The 25,821-nt window shown below is 45.9% G+C and overlaps 1 protein-coding gene across 2 annotated transcripts in view; it reads right to left on the bottom strand.

Moving 5' to 3' along the window:
- The window catches only part of IFI35 (interferon induced protein 35), a 216,155-nt gene that overhangs the window by 61,774 nt on the left and 128,560 nt on the right, over positions 1–25,821 (bottom strand). For both annotated transcript variants that reach the window (XM_073608362.1, XM_073608361.1), the window contains 2 exons: positions 21,215–21,373; positions 2,044–2,151 (listed from right to left, as the gene is read on the bottom strand). In XM_073608362.1, the coding sequence (XP_073464463.1) occupies positions 2,044–2,151; positions 21,215–21,373 (267 nt within the window). The remainder of the gene's footprint in view (positions 1–2,043; positions 2,152–21,214; positions 21,374–25,821) is intronic.

Below are 25,821 nucleotides of genomic sequence, written 5' to 3'. Positions count from 1 at the left end.
GTGCCCAAAAGTGCGGTCCCATCTGTGCCTGTGCGGTTTCATTAGAGCCCATAAGTGCAGTCTCATCAGAGCCCATAAGTGCGGTCTCATCAGAGCCCATAAGTGCGGTCTCCTCAGAGCCCATAAATGTGGTCTCATCTATGCCTTTAGGTGCAGTCTCATCTATGCCCATAGATGCAGTTTCATCTGTGCCCATATGTGTGGTCTCATCAGAGCCCGTAGGTGCGGTCTCAGAAACCATAGGTGCGGTCTCATCAGAAACCATAGGTGCGGTCTCATCTATGCCCACATGTGCGGTCTCATCTGTGCCCATATGTGCGGTCTCATCTGTGCCCATATGTGCGGTCTCATCTGTGCCCATATGTGCGGTCTCATCTGTGCCCATATGTGCGGTCTCATCTGTGCCCATATGTGCGGTCTCATCAGAGCCCATATGTGCGGTCTCATCAGAGCCCATATGTGCGGTCTCATCAGAGCCCATATGTGCGGTCTCATCAGAGCATATATGTGCGGTCTCATCAGAGCCCATATGTGCGGTCTCATCAGAGCCCATATGTGCGGTCTCATCAGAGCCCATATGTGCGGTCTCATCAGAGCCCATATGTGCGGTCTCATCAGAGCATATATGTGCGGTCTCATCAGAGCCCATATGTGCGGTCTCATCTGTGCCCATATGTGCGGTCTCATCTGTGCCCATATGTGCGGTCTCATCTGTGCCCATATGTGCGGTCTCATATATGCCCATATGTGTGGTCTCATCAGAGCCCATAAGTGCAGTCCTATCTATGCCCATATGTGCGGTCTCATCTGTGCCCATATGTGCGGTCTCATCAGAGCCCATATGTGCGGTCTCATCAGAGCCCATATGTGCGGTCTCATCAGAGCCCATATGTGCAGTCTCATCTGTGCCCATATGTGCAGTCTCATCTGTGCCCATATGTGCAGTCTCATCTGTTCCCATATGTGCGGTCTCATCTGTGCCCATATGTGCGGTCTCATCTGTGCCCATATGTGCGGTCTCATCTGTGCCCATATGTGCGGTCTCATCTGTGCCCATATCTGCGGTCTCATCTGTGCCCATATCTGCGGTCTCATCAGAGCCCATATGTGCGGTCTCATCAGAGCCCACATGGGCGGTCTCATCTGTGCCCATATATGCGGTCTTATCTGTACCCATATGTGCGGTCTTATCTGTGCCCATATATGCGGTCTCATCAGAGCCCATAAGTGCGGGTTATATGTATGCCCATATGTGCAGAGCGGGGATCATTACGAGACACTGGCCAGGTGACAGAGCGGAGATCTCGTGCTGTGACAGATCTTGTATATTAAACACAGATCACCGTAACGCCCCGCCTCCTGAGCCAGCATTGTGATTGACAGCACACTGGTCCAATGCCAGCCCAGTGGGCAGGGCTGTACGGCGATCAGTGTCTCAAATACAAGATACAAGAACTGTCACAGCCCAAGAGCTCCGCTCTGTCACTCTGCTGATGTTTAGTAACGATCCCCGCTCTGCAGTGAGAGATGACAGGCAGGCGGGCGGTGGGGGGCAGATTAGGGGCAGTGCTGACAGGGAGAAGGAGAGGAAACCATCTCCATGGGCGGTACAGACCGGGGGGCTGTGAGACCCCTCCACCCACTACAGCATGCATGGACGGAAGGACAAGTCTCTGGTTGCTGTGGAGAACTACAAGTGGGCAGTGACAAGACCACTGGCTGGGAGTACAGGAGGAATAGCAGCCAGCGCTCTTACAAACCGGATATCAGCAGGCAGTAATGTTTTTTCTTCAAAATCAGCAGGCTATTGCAGAGGAACTACAGAGCTCAGAAGGACATGGATGGCATAGTCAGTGAAGGTAGGAGATCAGCAACAAGGACATGGAAAAAAATATTTTTCCCGTAGTTCTGCTTTAAAAGTATCATTATTTATCATATGACTTTGCAAATTCTAAAAATGACATTAGTGTCCCTTTAAGTATTGGATTTTTCTACCACACGAATCTAGTGAATGTATCAGATAAAATTGTTCAGATTTCTTACCTTCTTCAAATTCTCTGTTTTTCTTTCACAATCAATAATACTTTCCTTCATGAGTTCAATTTGTTTCTCCAGCTTCTGGTTCTTCTTCTTCATGCTGCTAACATTTTCCTTTCAAAATAATAAGTAAAAATTTTCAGTGTTAAAGAACATGTACTTGGTCTAGTTCTATGCACTTGGGATGTATTTATTTATAACTGAAAATCACAGCAATGGAATTATTATGGATTATAAATAAATTATCAGCAGTTGTACGGGCTTCCATCCAGGACACTGTTAAACTGGCAATAAGAGCCACTGTGGCATAAAGAACACTGCCCATAGAGAACTGCCAAGTTTTGGAGTGGTCTTAACAGTTTGTTAAAACTTTGCTATAACCAATAAGCAGACGCACTTCAAATTTTCCCACCCAAAGGTGCCTTTTGTTTTTAACTGGTTTTCTTATGAAATAGCAAGACCTACAAGGTGAACTATAAAGTATAGCGCCACTCCACAACTAATAGTGAACCTGTGAGCCATTTTAATGTTTAAAAGTAAAAGTTTTCCCATAAAGCAAAAAATCACAAAATGTTTTTACCCAGAGCACCTCCATTTTTGTGCCACTCTACAACCTGATTCACTACCGGTACGTTGAGCTACACCAGAAAGGCAGAGGGAGATTAGGGAAGTAAACAAGTGGCTGAGGAGCTGGTGTAGTAAGGAGGTGTTTGAGTTCCTGGAGGACTGGGCCGACTTCTCAGTCGGTCACCAGTACTATAGAAGGGAAGGACTACACCTAAATGAGGAGGGTGCAGATCAGCTGCGAGTAAAGATGGCCAAAAAGTTATAGGGGTTTTTAAACTAGGTGACGGGGGGGGGGGCCCAGAGGTAGAGATAGTCAGCGTGGAACATATTCCAAAAGGTAGTACTGGGGGCATTAGTGGTAGGTAAAAAAAAGCACATAAACTAGGGGTGCACCGAATGGGTTTTTTGGTGCCGAAACCGATACCGTAAATGAAAAATACACTAGGCCAAAAACCAAAACTGACCAATACCGAAAATGGCTTTTTTTATATATTAAACAAAAAAATTATCTGATATATAAAATTGTGTTATATTCGTTATATTATTCATATTCAACGTAATCATTCATTTTATGAATAAAAGAATAGTACAATCCAGTGTAAATAATACAATGTAAATAAGCCAATCACAGCAAGCAATGTAGACTAGTCTGTGTTTCTAGAAGTCTCTGCCCATACCCGGAACACAGTGCGGTATAGTGTATAGTACTGTAGTATGTAGACAGCCACAGATACAGAACATACAGTTTTACATTTGCACATGCAGCGGGCTGACACCTTAGGCCTCTTTCACACTGGGGCGGTTTGCAGGCGTTATTGCGCTAAAAATAGCGCCTGCAAACCGTCCTAAAACTGCCGCTGCTGTTTCTCCAGTGTGAAAGCCCGAGGGCTTTCACACTGAAGCGGTGCGCTGGCAGGAGAGAAAAAAAACTCCTGCAAACATCTTTGGAGCGGTGAAGGAGCGGTGTATTCACCTCTCCTAAACCGCTCCTGCCCATTGAAATCAATGGGGCAGCGCGGCTATACCGCGGCTGTAGCGGTGTTATGCGAGCGGTTTTAACCCTTTTTTCGGCCGCCAGCGGGGGTTAAACCCGCACCGCTAGCAGCCATATACCGCTGCAAAAACGACGGTAAAGCGGTGCTAAAAATAGCGCCGTTTTACCGCCGACGCCCCCACCGCCCCAGTGTGAAAGGGGCCTTAGGGAGAGACATAGTTTGGCCCAACAGCAACAAACTATGTATGTACAGTAGTTCAAAAGCTGGAGTTCTCTCTTAAATTGAAGAAGTGCAAAAAACTGTAGAAGAACTACAATGAACAACCAACAAATGGCACAACTAGACAATTGGAACATACTAGGTAGTCAGTCATACTATGTTGTATGTTCCAATTGTCCAATAGCACAGTCCAATACCAATTTATTTACTATGTTCAACATGGTAAATGAGTTGGTCTATGCTACGGATTTATAAATCTATTTCAGTAAAAGTGGCAGATTTCACTTTAAGAACAAAAGTTGTTCAGCTTTCTCACAGGAGAGACGGCTTCTCTTCTCATCAAGAATATGAGATGCTAGACTGAATAGTCTCTCACTCCCTATACTGGTGCTTGGGGCAGATAAATATCTGCGTGTAATCTGTGCAAGCAAAGGAAAACGTTGTTTGTTGATGCGCCAGTACTCAAGGGGATTGTCGCTTCTGGTGATAGGCTGTTCAGCTAAATAAATGTCCAGCTGTTGGGTAGCTGCACTTGTTGTGGCACTGCTTTGGACCAGGGTGCATTCATGTAAAATTTCTTCAAACATATCAGATATGGAGGGAGCGTGTTCCTCTTCACTTGTATGCAACCGTTTCTTCTCACTTTCCTCTGCGCTACACCTTGAAACTCCTTTACCAGATACTTCCACACCTCCATTTGTGGCTGTATCATTTCCCGTGCATGCTGCTTTTTCTCCACATCAAAATACTGCTCTTTAAATCGAGGATCTAGAACTGTTGCAATGCAGTACAGAGGGTTGGACTCAGTGTCTTGAAACCGGTTGGTAACGGCCTCCAGTAGAGTGGTTTTAGCCGTTTTTCCGCCATGGTCTGTTTCTATATCTTTTCCTCACAGATGCTTCAGTGCAGCAATCAAGGGAATAACTTCAGCAATGGAAACATAAGTTGAGCTTATTTCTTTTGTTAACTGTTCAAATGGAGATAGAAGAGACAAACTATTTTCAACTAACATCCACTGCGCCCAGTGTTGCCGGCAGCTCATAATCTGCAATGTATACAGCTAAAACACGCTTTTGTTCAAAAAGACTTTGCAGCATATAATAGATGCTGTTCCAATGAGCGGCAGTCATTTCGGTGCCATTCCAAACTGCATCTGCAAAGCTTGTAATCTGGAATAAGCAAGCGGAGAATGCATAAAGTGACCCACAATTTTTCTTCCTTTTGATACGATATCAGATATGGTGTGCTGACTCAGCAATCCTTCATTCACAGCCAATTGCAGCGTGTGTCCCATACAAAGGTATGCTTTTAAGTTCACTGTCCTCCATTGCCTTTGCCATGTACCACGCTTTATCTGGGACAATGAAATACACTTTAGACTTCTCAATGTGCCAAGTGTCAAGCATGGTTTTTAAAGCGTCAGATATTGCTGCTGCAGTATGTGATCCAACAAACTCACGTGCGTTAAGTAGGATGTTTTGCAATTGAAATTTGTCATCTATCCACTGCGCTGTCAGGCTATGCATGCTCGTTGGACTGACCTCTGAACTCCAAATGTCGGTAGTAAAACTGATTGCTATGATGTCGGTAGTTATGAGCTCATGAACGTGTTTTCTGACACTGCAAAACAATTCAGGTAGACAGGTATCTGCAAAGTAGCGTCTGCTTGGTAGTGAGTAACGCGGCTCAATATGTTGCATGAGCCTACAGAATCCAACGTCCTCCACAACAGAGAATGGCTGGTCTTCTAAAGCAATAAATTCCATAATTTTATCTGTAATGGCACGAGCTTTAGGATTGTCACTTGCATATTTTTTAACCTTTTCAAAGACTGTGGCCACAGATGGGGTTAAGCCTGAGGCACTTTTTGGAAGTGGCACTGTTTTCTTGTAATCTGAATGCTGAACTGGATGATGTGTTTTCATGTGGTGTATCAAACCTATTGTTGAAAAATGCCTTGGCACTGTACCCCCTCTTGAAATTTCTGCTGAGCGAAGACTACAGATTGCAAATTTGGGGTCTTTATCAGAAACTTTAAAATATTTCTACACTGCAGACATGGTCCACCTTTGCTGGTAGCGCAGAATAATAGCATAGAATGATTTATAGTGGGAGTGAAATCTGAGGGGGGGGAAAAAAGGACGAATCCAATTTAAAAACTAAACCCCAGGAGGCAGCTTTAAAAAAATAACTAACAAATCTTTTTTTTTTTTACAGTGCAGCTCTTGCCATGCAAGGTAGTTATATCTGCACTGCAGTACATCTGATTTGTACCAAAAAAGATAATTGAACTGATTAAATTTGATTTGAAATGGAATGGATTGCTTGCAAATTGCAATTGCACGCTATTTTTTTTTTTTTTGAGCTATTCTGTAGTATACTATAAACTTCATGCGCTTGTTGTCACTGAATTTGTCACTTTGTCAGCGTAGTATTATAAGTTATACAGTTATACTACACTGACATGACAGCAAGCGCATTCATTTTTTAAACATGACTACGCAATAAATATATTATATATTTATTAAATATATATTATATTGATTGTGTACTGTCATGTTTAAAAAATTAATGCGCTTGCTGTCATGTCAGTGTAGTATAACTATACTATGCTGACAAAGTGACAAATTCAATGACAACAAGCGCATACATTTTATAGTATACTACAGAATAGCCCTAAAATAAATAGCATGCAATTGCAATCCATTTAATTCCATTTCAAATCATATTTAATAAGTTCAGTTATATAAAATCTTTTTGCTACAAGTCAGATGTACTGCAGTGCAGACAGACGGACATTTTAAATACTAGTATTGCATGGCAAGAGTGCTGGCTTGTTGTTTAACAAAGGCCAAGTAGTAAGTAATACATGTTGTTTGACTGCTATAGACAGAAAGATCATCATTTCAGTTTCAGTACTATAATAAAATAAATAATACTACTAGTTGGATTGTTTCTGTCAGTGTAAGTAATTCAAAAGCGGCACCGGCTCATAGTACCGGCACCGGCGAATAGTAGTAATGGTAGCCATCCAGGAGGGACAGTGCCCAATCTTGTACTTGAGTATGCTATGTGCTGCCCTCTATGAAGCCGTCTCTCGGGTCCCAGCAGCGTCTCTCGAGTCCCAGCAGCGTCTCACAAGCACGAGGAGCGTCCGCGGGGAAGGTGCCAGCGTCTCAGCAGGGAACATGCTTATGAGTGTGGCGTCTTAGCTGCGAGGAACATGCACGCCGCCCACACAAAGACTGACGTCACCCGCTGGTTCTTCCACCGCTACTGTGCATGTGCGATTTTTGGCGTCATTATCGGCAAGAATTCTTTTCAGCAAATTGCCAAAGGCCATTTTTGGCCGATATGGGATATTGGGAACACCCAATAAGAGGATAGTATGCGACTGTTCTAAACTATGTGGCATGTTTACCAATGCCAGGAGCCTGGCGGACAAGATGGGTGAACTAGAGATACTGTTGTACAAGGAGGATTTGGATTTTGTAGGAATTTCAGAGACCTGGTTCAACAGCTCTCATGATTGGCTGGCAACCATTCAAGGGTATACCCTTTATCGCAGGGATAGAGAGGGTAAAAAAAGGGGGAGGGGTATGCCTATATATCAAGAATAATGTACAAGTGAATGTGAGAGATGACATCGCTAAGGGAGCTAGGGAGGAGGTGGAATCCTTATGGGTAGAGCTCCAAAGGGATGAAGTTAAAGGGAAAATATTACTGAGAGTGTGCTACAGGACCCCTAACCTGAGGGAGGAAGGGGAGACAGATTTCCTATCACAAGTTGGATTAGCAGCAAGGGTGGGAAGTGTTATCATAATGGGGGATTTTAATTATTCAGACAAAGACAGGGCGGAGGGAACCACGCATTCGTCTAAGACTCGTCAGTTCCTAAATGTCTTGCAGGAAAATTTCATTGTTCAGATGGTAGACGCACCAACTAGAATAAAGCGTTACTGGATCTACTGATTACAAACAATAGAGACCTGATTACGGATGTGGAAATGCGGGGCAATTTAGGAAACAGCGATCACAGGTCAATTGGCTTCAGTATAAATCACGCAAATAGGAAACATAAGGGGAATACAATAACACTGAATTTCTAAAGAGCCAACTTCCCTAAACTACGAACCTTGTTAGAAGATATGAACTGGGATAAAATCTTAGGAATAAAAAAAACGGAGGAGAGATGGGTTTGCGTTAAGAGCATATTAAATAAGGGCATTAACCAATGCATCCCATTGGGTAATAAATTTAAAAGAGCGAACAAAAGTCCTGGATGGCTTAACTTCAATGTAAAAATGCATATAAAAGCAACGAAAAAAGGTCTTCAAAAAATACAAGGTTGAGGCATCATCAGCATTCAGACTTAATAGAGAATGCAACAAGAAATGTAAGGGTGCAATTAGGGCGGCTAAGATAGAACACGAAAGACACATAGCAGAGGAGAGCAACAAAAATCCCAAGAAATTCTTTAAATATGTTAACCGTAAAAAAGGGAAGACATACCATATTGGCCTCATGAAGAATGAGGAAGTACATCTGGTTACAAAGGATGGGGAGATGGCGAAGGTATTGAATTTATTCTTCTCCTCAGTCTTCACAAGAGAATCGGGGGGCTTCAGTAACAAAAACTGCAGTGTTTATCCTTATGACACATCACAGGAAGCACCTCCATGGTTAACAGAGTACAGAATGAAAATTAGACTTGGGAAACTTAACATTAGTAAATCACTGGGACCAGATGGCTTGCATCCAAGGGTACTTAGGAAACTCAGTCAAGTAATTGCCAAACCATTGTTCCTAATTTTTACTGACAGTCTACTGACTGGAATGGTACTAGCGGATTGGAGAAAAGCCAATGTAGCACCAATATTTAAAAAGGGCCCAAAATACATCCCTGGGAATTACAGACCAGTTAGTCTAACATCAATAGTATGCAAGCTCTTGGAGGGGATGATAAGGGACTATATACAAGATTTTAGTAACGAGAACGGTATCATTAGCAGTAATCAGCATGGATTCATGAAGTATCGTTCTTGCCAAAACAATCTATTAACCTTCTACGAGGAGGTAAGTTGCCATCTAGATAAAGGAAGGCCCACAGACATGGTGTATCTGGATTTTGCAAAAGCATTTGACACAGTTCCCCATAAACGTTTACTGTACAAAATCAGGTCCGTTGGCATGGACCATAGGGTGAGTACATGGATTGAAAACTGGCTACAAGGGCGAGTTCAGAGGGTGGTGATAAATGGGGGAGTACTTGGAATGGTCAGAGGTGGGTAGTGGGGTCCCCCAGGGTTCTGTGTTGGGACCAATTCTATTTATTTTGTTCATAAACGACCTGGAGGATGGGGTAAACAGTTCAATCTCTGTATTTGTGGACGATACTAAGCTAAGCAGGGCAATAACTTCTCCACAGGATGTGAAAACCTTGCAAAAAAATCTGAACAAATCAATGAGGTGGGCAACTACATGGCAAATTAGGTTTAATGTAGAAAAATGTAAAATAATGCATTTGGTTGCAAAAATATGAATGCAATCTATACACTGGGGGGGGGGGACCTCAGGGGGAACCTAGGATGGAAAGGGACCTGGGGGTCCTAGTAGATTATAGACCAAGCAGAGATAAGAATTGCGGGGGGGGGCCTTTATCTGAAGCATGTCGACGTCACGTCCACTCCTCCACACGTGAGGCGTCCTTTCTAGGAAGCCTTTGCGTGGGCGGTCTTGTTCCATCTGCGTGCAGCCTGAGGGGATGGTTTGGCGCCAACTGCCGGGTGCCCTTGATGCTCTTCCTCCCCTTATGCACGTACGTGACGTTGGGGGTGTGCCTTGGCTGTGCCCATATAGCCCTTCCCTTGCTAGCCCTGTGTCCTGGTCAGATTCCCTTACTCACATTGCACTCCATTGGACCTTGGCATCTATGCTCCTAATTTAAGGTATTATGACTTGTTTTGGGTCTCACCTGTTTGATGTTTTAATTTAACATCCCCCTTTTGTAGTTCCCTACACGTTAATCTAATTGATCGTCGTATCCACCTACCTCTTATTCCCTTGTTATGAGGGTTCTGTCACATTTATCAGCATATCACATCTTGATATCACATATCTCATTTGTTATTCCTGTAAATGTTTACACAGCCCTCAACAGATGGTGTTATTTATACCCCCAGCTCTACAAGGGATTCTGTGTCCATGGATGCCTGTCCACATTGGGGGAGGCTTTGGCATGGGTCGCGGTCATTCTACACGCTCCCTCAGTTCCCGTGCTTGACATTACCGGTGGGCCTCCGGTTTTCAATGCCGCACCCCAGCCCCTATACACAGCAGACCTGTTTGTAAGTACTACTATGGGATTGGTTCCATTTCAATGTGTACACCATTTCCTCTGCTATATGCTAACTATTCATGGACAATTAGGCTGGATTCGCACCTATGCATTTTTAATGCTTTTTGCATTTTGCAGATTTGCACTACAGAACGTGTTCCATAGGAAACAATGTTAAATGGACTGTAGAGCAAATTTGCAAAATGCAAAAAGCACTAAAAATGCATAGGTGTGAATCCAGCCTTATATATTCTGTTTTAGATCATCGCATGCCTGCTCCTGATGAGTGGTAACACCAAATCACGAAACGTGTCAAGCTAGTTTGAAGCCGTATTTGTACCTTCATATCATTTTTAATGATCGTGTTATAATCTATACATATCTTGGGGTTTTAGTATTGAGATGCCACTTACCCAAGGTCTCTTTCCTAATACACCTATGCAGATCAAAGAGTCTGGGGATCAGTTCTATTATTCCAACTATTGTAGTCATCGCTTTGATATGTTATTAAATCAACATGTATGTGTATATAGATTAAATGGATGGGTTATATTACCACTATCAATTATTGTTTATATCCTGCTATTTATGGTCCTAATGTACCAAAATAAACATCATTTTTTATATATACTATTGATAGTTGGTTGTCCCTGAGACTACATGCTTCATATAAAGTCCCACTTGCCCCCATTACCCCCATTGCCCACCTTCCCCCACAATTCTCATTAGATAGGGATGGAGGTACAAGACTTATCTGGTCTTGACCTCATACAAAGACCCAAACAAGTGTCCTCTGCTCAACTCCAGAGATAAAACGATAATTCTTCTGCTCAACAAGACTCTGGTCTGGCCGCACCTAGAGTATGCTGTCCAGTTCTGGGCACCAGTCCTCAGGAAGGATGTACTGGAAATGGAGCGAGTACAAAGAAGGGCAACAAAGCTAATAAAGGGTCTGGAGGATATTAGTTATTAGGAAAGGTTGCAAGCACTGAACTTATTTATATAAATACCGTACTGGTGATCCCAAAATAGGGACAAAGCCTTTTTGTGGAAGGGAGTTTAACCACTTGAGGTCGGGGCCATAGCCGAATGATGGCCACAGCGCAGACCTCAATTTTCGGGAGGCCGTCATGGGACGTCCTCCCCTGTGCACGCGCCCCGCGCGCACCCTGCAGGGCGTGCGGTGCACGCGCTGTGATCACCGAGTCACGGAGACTCGGATGATCACAGATCCGAGTAAGGGGTCGATCCCGGCCCCTTACCATGTGATCAGCTGTCAGCCAATGACAGCTGATCACATGATGTAAACAAAAGCCCGGTAATCGTTTTTTTTTTCTCCTCACGCTGTCAGCGTGAGGAGAAAAAAAAGCCGATCACAGGCTTATGTTAAAGGGACATCGGTCCCGAAGAGGAAGGAGGCACATATGCCTCATCTGTGCCTGCCAGTGCCACCTGCCATTGCCACCTGCCAATGCCCACAGTGCCCAGCAGTACCACCTATCAATGCCAACAAGTGCCACCTATCAATGCCCACAAGTGCCACCTATCAATGCCCACCAGTGGTGCCAATCAGTGCCACCTAGCAGTGTTGCCATCACTGCCACCCATCAGTGCCCATCACTGCCACCCATCAGTGCTCATCAGCGTACATCAATGAAGGAGAAAAATGACCTGTTTGCAAAATTTTATAACAAAATATTTTTAAAAATATAGGTGATCAAATACCACCAAAAGAAATCTCTATTTGTGGGAAAAAAAATGATAAAAATGTCATTTGAGTACAGTGTTGTATGACCGCATAATTGTCATTCAAAGTGCGACAGCGCTAAAAGCTGAAAATTGGTCTGGACAGGAGGGGGGTTTAAGTGCCCAGTAAGCAAGTGGTTAACAAGACACGTGGCCACTCATTAAAATTAGAAGAAAAGAGGTTTAACCTTAAACTACGTAGAGGGTTCTTTACTGTAAGAGTGGCAAGGATGTGGAATTCCCTTCCACAGGCGGTGGTCTCAGTGGGGAGCATCGATGGTTTCAAAAAACTATTAGATATGCACCTGGACGACCGCAACATACAGGGATACACAATGTAATACTGACCTAAAACCACACACATTGGTTGGACTTGATGGACTTGTGTCTTTTTTCAACCTCACCTACTATAAAACTATATGTAACTTTGCTATTAAGGTCCCGACTTCCAAAATTTTACGTTAAAGCGTGTCTAAACCCAAAAACAAAAATGTAATATATTGCAGATTACCAATATAGAATAGTATTACAGCATTTACAGTTTTACAGGAGGATTAAATTATGGCAGCAAGGACAACTCTGGACAAATTTTATGTTGATAAATATAAGATTGAGCACCTATTTGAAAACTTCACTCCCTGTGCAGCTGGTTTTTCATCCATACATGTGCCTCAAACCCAGGTTGTTCAGAGATCGAGAAACGTGTAAAATTAATGCGGTTCTAGAAGCTGAAGGTTTTTTACCTTAATGCATTCTCTTCTCTGCATGAAGTTAAAAAAACCTGAGTGCAGCCCCACCCCCAGACCCCCTTATACTTATGCCCCGTACACACGATAGGATTTTCCGGCGGAAAATGCTCTATGGGAGCTTGTTGTCGGAAATTCCAACCATGTGTAGGCTCCATCACACATTTTCCATCGGAATTTCCGTCACACAAAATTTGGAGTTCTGGATCTCAAATTTTCCGACAACAAAATTCGTTTGCGTAAATTCCGATCGTGTGTACACAATTCCAATACACAAAGTTCCACGCATGCTCAGAATGAAGCAGAAGAGCCGCACTGGCTATTGAACTTAATTTTTCTCGGCTCGTCGTATGTGTTGTATGTCACCGTGTTCTTGACGTTCGGAATTTCCGACCAACTTTGTGTGGCCGCGTGTATGCAAGACAAGTTTGAGCCAACATCCGTCGGAAAAAAAACATGGATTTTGTTGTCGGAAAATCCTATCGTGTGTACAGGGCATTACCTGGGCCCCATCTCAATCCAGCGATGTGTGCAAGAGCCGCATCTCTCTCCCTCCTCATAGGCTCAGAGACAGCAGTGGAAGTCATTGGCATTCACAGCCAGTAAGGAGAAAGCGGAGGGGGTGGGTCAAAGCCACATTCTGTGTATCCATAGACCGCAGGAGTGCCCCTATAGCAAGTAGTTTGCTATGGTGGGCACTTGGCGTGGGGGAGGAGCCAAGAGCGCCAGTGGGGACCCAAGAAGAGGAGGATTGGGGCTGCTCTGTAAAAACAATTGCACAGAGCAGGTAAGTATAACCAGGACCAGGAAAAGGGGCAGGAAGGGTGGCTGCCCTGGGCACGTTGGGGATTTGGGGGGTTGCGCTAGAAGGGGTGATTTGGAGGGGGGATTTGTACTAGGAGGGTGGATTTCTGTAAGAAAGGGGGATTTGGGAGGGGAGTTGCTAGTAGGGATGATTGGGGGAATTTGTGCTAGGAGCAGAAATTGGGCAGGGAGGATTAGTGCTAGAGGAAGGGATTTGGGGGGAATTTGTGCTGGGAGTTGGGGATTTTGGGGGGGGGGGTATTTATGCTCAGAGGGGAAGTTTGAGGTGTCAAGGATTTGTGCTAGGAGAGTTTTGGTTTGCAAAGGGAATTTATGGGGTAAGTGTGAACATTAGTGCTCAATTTTTGTTTCGGGAGGGGGAGGCGATTTTTGCTGACACATGGTGGAGGTATCATTATTGCCACTAAATAACAACTTCATAAATGCTGGCTTGTGTCACATTGTAAACAACACTGTGGTGGAGTACATTGTACAGGAGCACAACTTCACATGTAGCTTTAAGACATGTCGCCCTTCAAGCTTCTTTAAAAGACCTGCTTACTGATGAATGTCATATTTAAAATACGTCCCCTATGGCAGTATCTGGCCACGCATGTCTATTTTAAACAAAAGGTTGACATAAAAAAGGCCAGAAAAAAATTACAAAAAACTTGACTCCGATAGACTTCACTGCAATTTGGGAGATATATTCTGGGTTTGTGAACATCTAGCGAATGGGTCTTGGTTAGGTTCCCTCATCCCTAGTTATGATTAGGGATGAGCTCGATGTTCGGGTTGAACATAAGTTCGACTCGAACATCGGGTGTTTGCATGTTCGCTGAAGAATGAACATTTTGGGGCGTTCGCGGAAAATCTGAGTGCCGCGGAACGCCCCAAAATGCACTGCGAGATCGCAGTGCATTGCTGTATGATGATTTGCCAAAGCATGCACCTGACCTGCATGCTTTGGCCAATCCCAGTGCCCTCAGCTAAGAGAGCCATAATTGGCCAAAGGCAGGGTGCCTTTGGCCAATCTTGGCTCAGGGGGACTAGGTCCATGCCCCACACTATATAAGGCTGCCTACGTGGCAGGCCTGTGTAGTGTTGTTGGTGTGGATGGACAGATAGCTTAATTTAGATTTAGGTTATTCAGTTAGTGGCAGTGTATTTGAGATATATATATATATATATACTAGACTGACTGTGTGTGTGTGTGTGTGTGTGTGTGTGTGTGTGTGTGTGTGTGTGTGTGTGTGTGTGTGTGTGTGTGTGTGTATATATATATATAGCAGCCACAGTATAGCCTATATCTACAGTTCATTTTGTGGTGTAATATTTTATTTCTAATATACTTTAGGCTGTGTATTAATATATATACAGTATCTCGCAAAAGTGAGTACACCCCTCACATATATCTTTTCATGTGACAACACTGAAGAAATTACACTTTGCTACAATGTAAAGTAGTGAGTGTACGGCTTGTATAACATTGTAAATTTGCTGTCCCCTCAAAATAACTCAACACACAGCCATTAATGTCTAAACCACTGGCAACAAAAGTGAGTACACCCCTAAGTGAAAATGTCCAAATTGGGCCCAATTTGCAATTTTCCCTCCCCGGTGTCATGTGGCTTGTTAGTGTTACAAGGTCTCAGGTGTGAAGGGGGAGCAGGTGTGTTAAATTTGGTGTTATCGCTCTCACTCTCTCATACTGGTCACTGGAAGTTCAACATGGCACCTCATGGCAAAGAACTCTGAGGATGAGAAAAAAAGAATTGTTGCTCTACATCAGAGGTCTCAAACTGGCGGCCCTCCAGCTGTTGCGAAACTACAAGTCCCATCATGCCTCTGCCTGTACAAGTCATGCTTGTAACTGACAGCCTTGCAATGCCTCATGAGACTTGTAGTTTTGCAACAGCTGGAGGGCCGCCAGTTTGAGACCCCTGCTCTACATAAAGATGGCCTAGGCTAGAAGATTATCAAGACGCTCAAACTGAGCTGCAGCATAGTGGCCAAGACCATACAGCGGTTTAACAGGACAGGTTCCACTCAGAACAGGCCTCGCCATGGTCAACCAAAGAAGTTGAGTGCACGTGCTGCGCGTCATATCCAGAGGTTGTCTTTGGGAAATAGACGTATTAGTGCTGCCAGCATTGCTGCAGAGGTTGAAGGGGTGGGGGGGGGGGCAGCCTGTCAGTGCTCAGACCATACGCTGCACACTGCATCACAAACAGTTTGCTGAAGACAAGCACTAAGGATATGGATTACTGGAACCATGTCCTGTGGTCTGATGAGACCAAGATAAACTTATTTGGTTCAGATGGTGTCAGGTGAGTGTGGCGGCAACCAGGTGAGGAGCACAAGTGTGTCTTGTCTACAGTCAAGCATGGTGGAGGGAGTGTCATGGTCTGGGGCTGCATGAGTGCTGCCGGCACTGGGGAGCTACAGTTCGTTGAGGAAAGCATGAATGCAAACATGTACTGTGACATACTGAAGCAGAGCATGATCCCCTCCCTTCAGAGACTGGGCCGCAGGGCAGTATTCCAACATGATAACGATCCCAAACACACCAAGATGACCACTGCCTTGCTAAAGAAGCTGAAGGTAAAGGTGATGGACTGGCCAAGCATTTCTCCAGACCTAAACCCCATTGAGCATCTGTGGGGCATCCTCAAACGGAAGGTGGAGGAGTGCAAGGTCTCTAACATCCATCAGCTCCATGATGTTATCATGGAGGAGTGGAAGAGGACTCCAGTGGCAACCTGTGAAGCTCTGGTGAACTCCATGCCCGAGAGGGTTAAGGCAGTGCTGGAAAATGTGTACTCACTTTTGTTGCCAGTGGTTTAGATATTAATGGCTGTGCGTTGAGTTATTTTGAGGGGGACAGCAAATTTACAGTTATACAAGCTGTACACTCACTACTTTACATTATAGCAAAGTGTCATTTCTTTAGTGTTGTCACATGAATGTAATAAATATAATAAAATATTTACAAAAATGTGAGGGCTGTACTCACTTTTGTGTGATACTGTATACAGTCTCATATATATATATATATATATATATATATATATATATATATATATATATTTATTACACACACACACACACACACACACTGCATCCAGTGTAGCCTATATCTACAGTGAATTCCGTGGTGTACTGTTTCTTCTACTTTTCTGGTGGTGTACACAATACAGTGCAGCCGTAGGGCAGTTGCTACTACACTTCTGGTGGTGTACACATTACACAATACAGTGCAGCTGTAGTACAGTTGCTACTACTTTTCTGGTGGTGTACACAGTACACAATACAGTGCAACCATAGTGCAGTTGCTACTACAATTCTGGTGGTGTACACAGTACACAATACAGTGTAGTATGGTGTTGGAAAACAAAATATAAATCATGTCCGGAAGGCCACCAAGGAGAGGCAGACACTCACAGGCCACTAAAAGAGGGCAAGCAGCCTCTGTGTCTACATTCAACAGTGCTGATCATAGACATGGTGCATCCTCTGCAGGTGGCCGTGGGGCACGCTTGTCCTTTTTTTCTGCTGCTGGCCGTGTTATAGAGCCAGAACATGCAGAAGAGTTGGTGGAGTGGACAATAAAGTTGTTCTCATCCTCCTCATCCTGTCACCCAGGCTCAGAGTAGTTTGCCTTCCAATGCAGCTGCCAAAGCGGCCTTGTCCACTGGCTCCTTGTCCACAGTCACTCCTTCAGTCGCACCACCATAATGCACGGAGGAGTCCCCTGAACTATTTGACCACAGTGTCGGGTACATGCTGCTGGAGGATGAGCAGCGATTTGATGTCTCCGATGGTGGTTCCCAGGTTGAGGAAGGGAGTAACGTGAGCCTAGTGAGAGGGGGTGCCCAAAAGGGATAACAAACTGGCAGTCATGTTCCCCCAGCTGCAGCATACTGCCAAGTTTGCTCCAGTGACGAGGAGGGAGGGGATGATGACGTCACTGACTCTACTTGGGTGCCTGATAGAAGAGAGGAGGAGGAGAAGTCGGCACAACACCAATGAGGCAGGATGTCCTCTAGGGGCCAGCTTAAAGTGGGGTTCCACCCCAAAAAAAAAAAAAAAAACTACATGAAAAAATCCTAAAAAAAAAAAAAATACAAAAAAAATTTGGATATTTATTTTTTTTTACTTACCTCTAAATGCCTGTTGCTAGGTGGTCCCTCGTAGTCTGCCTCTTCCAGTGCCTGGGCTGCTGACATCACTTCCCCCCTCGGCACAGGAAGGGCTCAGCTCCCTCCCTCCTGTCAATCATCTGGGACCCATTACAGGTCCCAGGTGACTGAGCGGCCAATCACGGCGCACGGCGCCGCTCGCGCATGCGCAGTGGGTGCCAGGCTGTGAAGCCACAGCCCGGCGCCCACAGTTGCAATGCCGGCGCCGCTGAACGGAGGGGGAGACGAGCGGGGCTTCGATCCCCCGCATCGCTGGACCCTGGGACAGGTAAGTGTCCAATTAAAAGTCAGCAGCTGCAGTATTTGTAGCTGCTGACTTTTAATTTTTTTTTTTTTTACTGGACCTCGGGTGGAACTCCTCTTTAAGGGCAGCCACCTAATGCATCACACTGCAGAGCTCCGCAATGTCAGGGCACTGCTGGCTCCCCGCTGATTTTGAAAAGTTCCTTGGTATGGGCCTTTTTTGACACGTGTTCAGCAGATCGCACCGTTGCTGTTTGCAACCTCAAGCAGTCCTCTCAAAAACCTGCACTGAGAGGAATGAAAGTATAGCAATAGGTGTCCCAAGTACTTGCAGCCAATCTGCTATCAGTACACCACCATCTGATTTTAGCAGGCAAATTTCCCTACCCCAGTTGCTAAACTGTAAAAAAAAAATTTGGTTCCAGCCATCCACATGCTCAGCGTCTGAATGCTAGCTTGGCCAAATTGCTAGCACTGCAACTGCTGCTTTTTCACCTCGTAGACTCTGCCCCCTTTCGTGAATTTGTGGAATGTGCTGTACCTCAGTGGCAGGTTCCAAAACACCATTTCTTTTCACGGAAGGCCATTCCGGCTCTCTACCGGCATGTGGAAGGCAATGTTTTGGCCTCGTTGGACAGTGCAGTCAGCATTAAGGTGCATATTACCGCTGACTCGTGGTCTAGCAGGCATGGGCAGGGACGTTACCTTTCCTTCACTGCACACTGGGTAACTCTGCTGGCAGCTGGGAAGGATGCAGGACAGGGTGCAGTATTGTTGGAGCTTGTTCAGCCACCACGCCTCCAAAATGCTAGCGGTGATTCTGCCACAGCTCTCTCCTCCACCCCCTCCTCTTCTTCTTCCACTATGGCCTCTTCTGCAGATTTGTCCTCTGAACCAGCGGTGCACCATAAGCGTTCAAGGGACTGCGCAAGCAGTCAGGCAATAAGATGCTATACGGCTTGAGTTGGTCTGCTTAGGGGACAGGAGCCACACTGGGGCAGAGATTCTGTCAGCTCTGCAGGGGCAGGCTCAGAGGTGGTTGATGCCACGCCCGCTTCAGCCAGGAATGGTTGTATGCGACAATGGCACCAACCTTCTCTCTGCCCTCCGACAGGGACACTTGACCCATCTCCCATGTTTGGCTCACGTCCTGAATTTGGTGCTGCAGCGGTTCTTGAGCAGGTACCCAGGCTTACAGGATCTCCTGAGGCAGGCCAGAAGAGTCTGTGGTCATACAATGCCAGTGCTCGGCTGGCTGACATTTAAAGGGAATGCAACCTGCCACCACCGCCTCATTTATGACATGCCCACCAGGTGGAACGCAACGTTGTCAATGCTGCAGTGGCTGCACACGCAGCAGAGGGCCATCAATGAGTACCTGTGTGAGTATGGCACCAGGACAGGGTCAGGTGAGCTTCTTTTCGCCACACCAGTGGCTAATGATCAAGAATGCATGCACTGTCCTGTCACCATTTGAGGTAGCCATGAGGATGGTGAGCATCGACAATGCATGCATCAGTGATAATGTCCCTCTTGTCTTCCTGTTGGAGCACACGTTTCATGGAATAATGGACAGGGCACTTGAGGCAGAACAGCGGGAGGAAGAGGAGGACTTCCTTACTTCTCAAGGCCCCCTTTATCCAGATAGTATTCCTGCGGGCCTGCCAAACACACAGGAAGAAGAGGAGGATTGTGTCAGCATGGACGTGGAGGACAACACTCAGCGGCAGTCTTCAAGGGATGATTTTCAGTCCCTAGAAACCCAAGCAGTTGTATGTGGCTAGGAGGAGGTTGTTACGGTTCATGTGATCCTTAGTGACCTAGAGGGCTCAGAATCGAATGCTTCTGCAAAATTACGCTGCATGGCCTCCCTGATTCTGCAAAGCCTGCGAAAGGACCCTAGGATTCGTGGTATCAAGGAGAGGCATCATTACTGGCTGGCAACCCTTCTTGATCCACGTTACAAGGGTAAGGTTGCAGAACTCATCCTGCCTTCGCAGAGGGAGCAGAGGATGAAACATCTACAGGAGGCCTTGAAGAAAGGTTTGTGCAATGCATTTCCAGACCCTGGGAGGTTACAATTTCCTGGTGCTGGACAACGTTTTGCTGAGGCTTCGTTCAGTCAGAGGAAGAGCGGTGGAAAAAGTGGCCGGTTGACCGATGCCTTTAGACAACTTTTCAGTCCTCAGCGCCAAGGTCTGATTGGTTCAAGCATCCATCGCCAGCGTCTGTATTACATGGTGCTGGAATATCTAGGGGCAAGAGCAGACTTGGAGACCTTTCCAGCAGACCATCCACTGGGTTACTGGGTCTTGAGGATGGACCACTGGCCAGAACTTGCTCAATATGCAATTGAGCTACTAGCCTGTCCTGCATCCAGCATTCTTTCTGAACGCACATTCAGTGCTGCTGGAGGGTTTGTAACGGATCATAGAGTGTGCCTGTCCACAGACTCTGTTTAACAAGGGCATGTAATTACAATTTTTGATCTAATATTTCACAGCAGGGCCCGTTCCTGCTCCCACCAAGAGTAACTGTGAGGTCTTACAGTGTTGTGGCACCACCAAAGGCCCAATTTTTCTGCCCGTTTAACAGGGGCATGTAATTACAATTTTTAATCTAATATTTCACAGCAGGGCCCGTTCCTGCGCCCACCAAGAGTAACTATGAGGGCTTACAGTTCTGGTGCCACCAACACCTAAGGCCCAATTTTCTGCAGAGTATATAGGGCAGGTCGTATAGTATATATACTTCTGTACAGAGTATATAGTGCCTGGGGGCCCCCCACGCCATTTTTTTTTAAATTTGGGTGCGGGTTCCCCTTAATATTCATACCGGACAATATTCATGCCGTTTTTCTCAATGATTATCATCTATATTGCTGGGACCCGGAAATACATTACAGCCGCAAGCAGTTTTAAATGCGCCACTTTACAGGCATACTATAGACAACCCTCAGTCACGATATTTAAAGGAATTTCATTTTTATTGTTTCACTTTAAGCATTATTAAAATCACTGCTCCCGAAAAAACGTCCGTTTTTAAAACTTTTTTTTGCATTGATACATGTCCCCTGGGGCAGGACCCTGGTCCCCAAACACTTTTTATGTCAATAACTTGCATATAAGCCTTTAAAATTAGCACTTTTGATTTTTCACGTTTGTGTCCCATAGACTTTAACGGTGTTCGCGTGTTCAAACAAACTTTTTGCATGTTCGCATGATCTGCTGCAAACCGAACCGGGGGGTGTTCGGCTCATCCCTAGTTATGATATGGCCAGACCAAACATATCAAAGATACTTTGCTGAATCTACCAACCTTATGTTCTTGCTCTTTTCTGTCCAATTCCTCCTTATGTTCACTAATCTTTTTTTTCTGTTTATTTACGCTGTCTTGAAGCTGGCCAGCCAACTGCTCAGAAGACTGCTTATCTTTATCCAGGTCAACCATCTCACACAACAGGGAAGAATGCTTCTCCTATGAAAAGACAAATGTGCATTAATTAGACAGATTGATTGGTCATGTGGCATTAAACTTATAAAAATATCTTTAGAAGATTACACATTGGCATATTTTTACAAAGACATACACCTATGTGTACTTCGACATTGCGGCGGACAGATCGGACACATTTTTGGGACCATTGACATTTACACAGCGATCAGAGCTATAAAAATGCACTGATTACTGTGTAAATGTCACTGGTAGGGAAGGAATTAACACTAGGGGGCGATTAAGGGGTTAAATGTGTGTTCCCTGGATGTGTTCTAACTGTATGGGGATAGGACTGACTGGGGGAGGAGACATATCGTTGTTCCTACTTAGTATAAACAACGATATGTCTCCTCTAACCTGACAGAACAGGGATTTGTGTGTTTACACACAAATCCCTGTGCTGTCTCTCATGCCAGCGATCGTGCCCGCCGGGCCATGTGCATCAGGTCCCCCGCTGTGCGGCAGGCGCATGCGCGCCCCTAGCGGCTCTTAAAGAGAGCAATGTACCCATATGTTGTTTTGCCCAGCCGTGCCATTCTGCTGAGGTATATCGGCATGAGCCGGTTGGCAAGCAGTTAAATACCCTTAGGCCACTCACAAAAGGACAGAGTGCTCTTTTGATATTCCATCTAAAAAGTCGATATCTTGTGACACTGTGGTATGCTTAACCAAAGAAGGCATTTGTAAGTACCATATTATTTATTATATTTTATTTTCTATCGTTAAAATATAAGACATTAATATGTCTTATGTTTAACTTAGGTACAAACAGCATTTTGGGTGAAGCACTGTTGTGGCACACCAACGCTAGTGCCCCCAGGAGAAGTTTTCATGTGCCCATGGAGGCACCTTTGCAGACACCTTTCAACAACCAAGGTGAACCAGTTAAAGTAAATTCTGCGGGGCGTGGCCGGCATAGCGGACTGAGTGGACGTGTTTCCTAAGAGCTCCTGGAGTATAGCTTATAAAATCATCCGTATATTGGGAAAACCGAGCTGAATTGAGACTCCCCTGGTAGCTGGATGCCTTCCAGAACTCCTGGCATACAAAAGCGGGGTAAGAAACTTAAATTCCCCCCAAATACTCCAGAAGACAGCAGCCCGGTCTCCTGCTCCCAGGGCCCTTCTGCGCGCCATTCTAATATGGCGTCGCAGACAGACCATGAGGAGGATCCCCTTGCTACTAACCCGGGCATATCTGAGATCATGGCGGCTATAACTTCGTGTCAAGCGGCTGTTACTACTTGCCAATCTGCCCTAGCTTCTAAAATTGAGGAGGTTCAGATGGATGTAGGCTTACTGCGGCAAGACTTTGATAAAATCAGATCCAGAGTGTCGGAGGCTGAGAGGCGAGTGGGGGCGGTTGAAGACACGGTCACAGACCATGCTGCCTCAATCCGCACCCTCCAGACGAAGGTTAAGGCTCTTGAATATCGAGCGGAGGACGCCGAGAACCGCAGTCGGCGGAACAACCTACGCATAGTGGGTCTACCAGAAGGGGTGGAGGGGAGATCACCGGCCCTATTTGTGGAGGACTTGCTGCGTACTCTGCTTCCAGCTGCACAGCTCTCCCCTTACTTTGCGGTTGAGAGGGCGCACCGGGTTCCGCCTAGACCTGGTCCTGAAGGAGCCCCCCCCCGCACTCTTATACTGAGGCTATTAAACTTCCGTGATAGAGATGAGTTGCTGAGGGCCTCGCGGGCTGCGGGTGAATTGCCGTACCGTAACGTAAAACTCCTTCTCTTTCCGGACTATACCATGGAAACCCAGCGGCAGCGACGGTCATTTGATGCAGTTAAGGCTGGCTTGAGGAGAAGAGGAGTGAAGTATAGCATCTTATTTCCTGCAAAGCTTCGGGTGGTGGATGGTGAGTCGATCCGCTTCTTCACTAATCCTAAAGATGCGGCTGCCTGGCTGGAGACCCTGCCGCCGTAGGGCGAGAAGAGGCCTTTTTGTCGCCCAGTGGTTATGTGGCTCAGACTGAATCAGGCCGGTACTCTTTTTCTTCCCTTGTTGGATATGTTTTCATTTTTTTTTTTTTTATTTCTAGTATTATTTTTCCCGTTTTGCCCGCTGCTGACATATGGGTGATCTGTACACATTCCTTCTGCACCCTTCACTTTCCTATGTGTCTGGACACAGCTGCTGAGGGACAGAGGAGAACCAGCCGTAAGATGTATCACCCACCCTGTCTCGGGACTGCCTCACTCAAGTATTCGCTGAGGGGTGGAGGAGACTTGTGCTTTTCGACACAGACCTGCTATGTGACTCTGTCTGGCGGCTTCTATCTACTCCTGTTTTTCCCCTACTAGAAGTTTATACTCCTGTGTGTTTAAGGAGGAACGGACTGCTGCAGTTACCTAAGTATGTGCCCCTGCTTCGGCAGGTGATTTTCTGGTTTTTCTTTTTTACTTTTAATTTTTTTCAAAAATACTACTCCATGGCTCGGGGATGAGTCTCCCTGTGGAACTTCACGTCTAGATTCTCTACTGATGGGAATGGAGTAACAGCTGTTCCCGGTAGCACGACCCCATTTTGTTGACCATAGTTCCCCTGGACTATGGGTGTTCTGGGATATAGGTGTGCCTCACTGTTCCGGGGTGCACGGGGTGGGGGGAGGGGGAGGTTGGCATCTGTTTGCCCTTGTGGGATGTTATGGTTTTACTATAAGTACATATTCAGTGTTGGTCTTTTGCTGTTGAAGATGATGAAATGTGTAATAGGCTCCTATGGCTGTGCTTATCTGGGTGGTCTGTTGCGGGCCTGCGGGGGGGCCGCGGGTCGGGGCGGTACTTTTTGGCTGCCCTGGCTGGTGTTGCCTCTGATCGCGGGCCTGGTGCAGACATTTCAATGCTTCTACATATGGCTACATGCTTAGTGGTGGCATGGAATGTGCGTGGGCTTAATTCAGCTATAAAGCGCTCACTGGTACTAAATTATTTGAAGAAGCTCCGCCCACAGGTGTGTATTCTTTTGGAGACACATCTGTTGGGTTCCCGTATTCTGAGTCTTAAACGTGCCTGGGTGGGTGCTCACTACCACGCACCTTATTCTAACTACGCTAGAGGGGTTACAGTGTTAGTCAATAGATCCCTGCCTTTTCAGCTCGTGGATGTTAAAATTGACCCCGGGGGTAGGTATGTGCTCCTCCATGCCCTGCTTTCGGAGGTTCCGGTGGTGATTGTGGGTTTGTACCTGCCTCCCCCCGCCGATATAGATGTGCTTCACGTGCTGATGCAGCAGGTCACACTTTATAATGTTGAAAATGTACTTTTTCTTGGGGATTTTAATATGGCTCCTTCTCCAACTATGGACAGACTCCGCGCTTCTGGCTCTCCGCAACTGGGGCTATCCTGCTGGGCCTCCACGTTTCACTTGACAGACGTTTGGCGTCATTTTCACCCCTCTGACAGGGAATACACATGCCTGTCTACCACATACCGGACATTGTCCCGCATTGACCTGATTTTTGCCTCAGAAGCTTTACTACGGAGAGTGGTCTCTGCGGAGATCCTCTCACGTGGTATTTCGGATCATGCTCCGGTGTCTGTTACATTTAGGCTCTCTGAGGAAGTGGGTGTCAGGGCTTGGAGGCTGTCCAAATATTGGATCATGGACCCTGATATACAGGAGGAGATGCCGGAGGAACTATGCAATTTTTGGACTGGGAATATAGGCTCAGCTGGACCTTTAGTGGTCTGGGACACCCTCAAGTCTTGGCTTAGGGGATCATATATGGCGCGTATTGCTGCCAAAAAGCGGCGGTCTGTGCAATCTCTGAGGCATCTGGAGGAGCAGGCGCAATTAAGGGAGGCTGAATATGCGAGAGCCCCTAATCAGGGAACTTATGTCCCCTGGCAGGATACCCTGAGGGACTTGTCCCTACTCAGGGTTGACCTTACAAAGAAGGCTATGCTTGACAGTGCCCAGCGGGTATTTGAGTTTGGAGATAAAAACGGCCGGCTATTGGCATGGCTGGCTAAGGGGCAGCACCCTGTGACCCACATTGGCAGGGTAAGGGATATGGATGGTCGCATTTTGACCGATTCAGCAGATATAAGTGCTAGATTTCTGACATTCTACCAGACGCTATATTCTTCCAGGGCAACTTTCCTCACCTCTGAACTTATAGAATATCTTGACATGATCCCACTCCCCTCTCTGGAAACAGCTAAAAGCGAGGACCTGGACAGGGACATCTCACTTGAAGAAGTGCAGGAAGCATTGGGGTGTATGCAGGCAGGTAAATCACCAGGACCAGATGGTATTCCTATCGAATTTTACTCTACTTACCAAGAATTTTTGGCCCCTAAGTTTACCTCATTGCTACATCAGTCCCTTGACCTGGACTCTCTTCCGGAGTCATGGTCTGAGGCGATAGTGGTGTTGGTGCCCAAACCTGGGAAGGACCCGGAAGAATGTGCCTCCTAC

This window comes from Aquarana catesbeiana, linkage group LG12 (assembly GCF_042186555.1).
Source record: "Aquarana catesbeiana isolate 2022-GZ linkage group LG12, ASM4218655v1, whole genome shotgun sequence".
Lineage (NCBI taxonomy): Eukaryota > Metazoa > Chordata > Amphibia > Anura > Ranidae > Aquarana > Aquarana catesbeiana.
The sequence above is the reverse complement of the archived record's forward strand: the minus strand, read 5'-3'. Positions and strand labels throughout refer to the sequence as shown.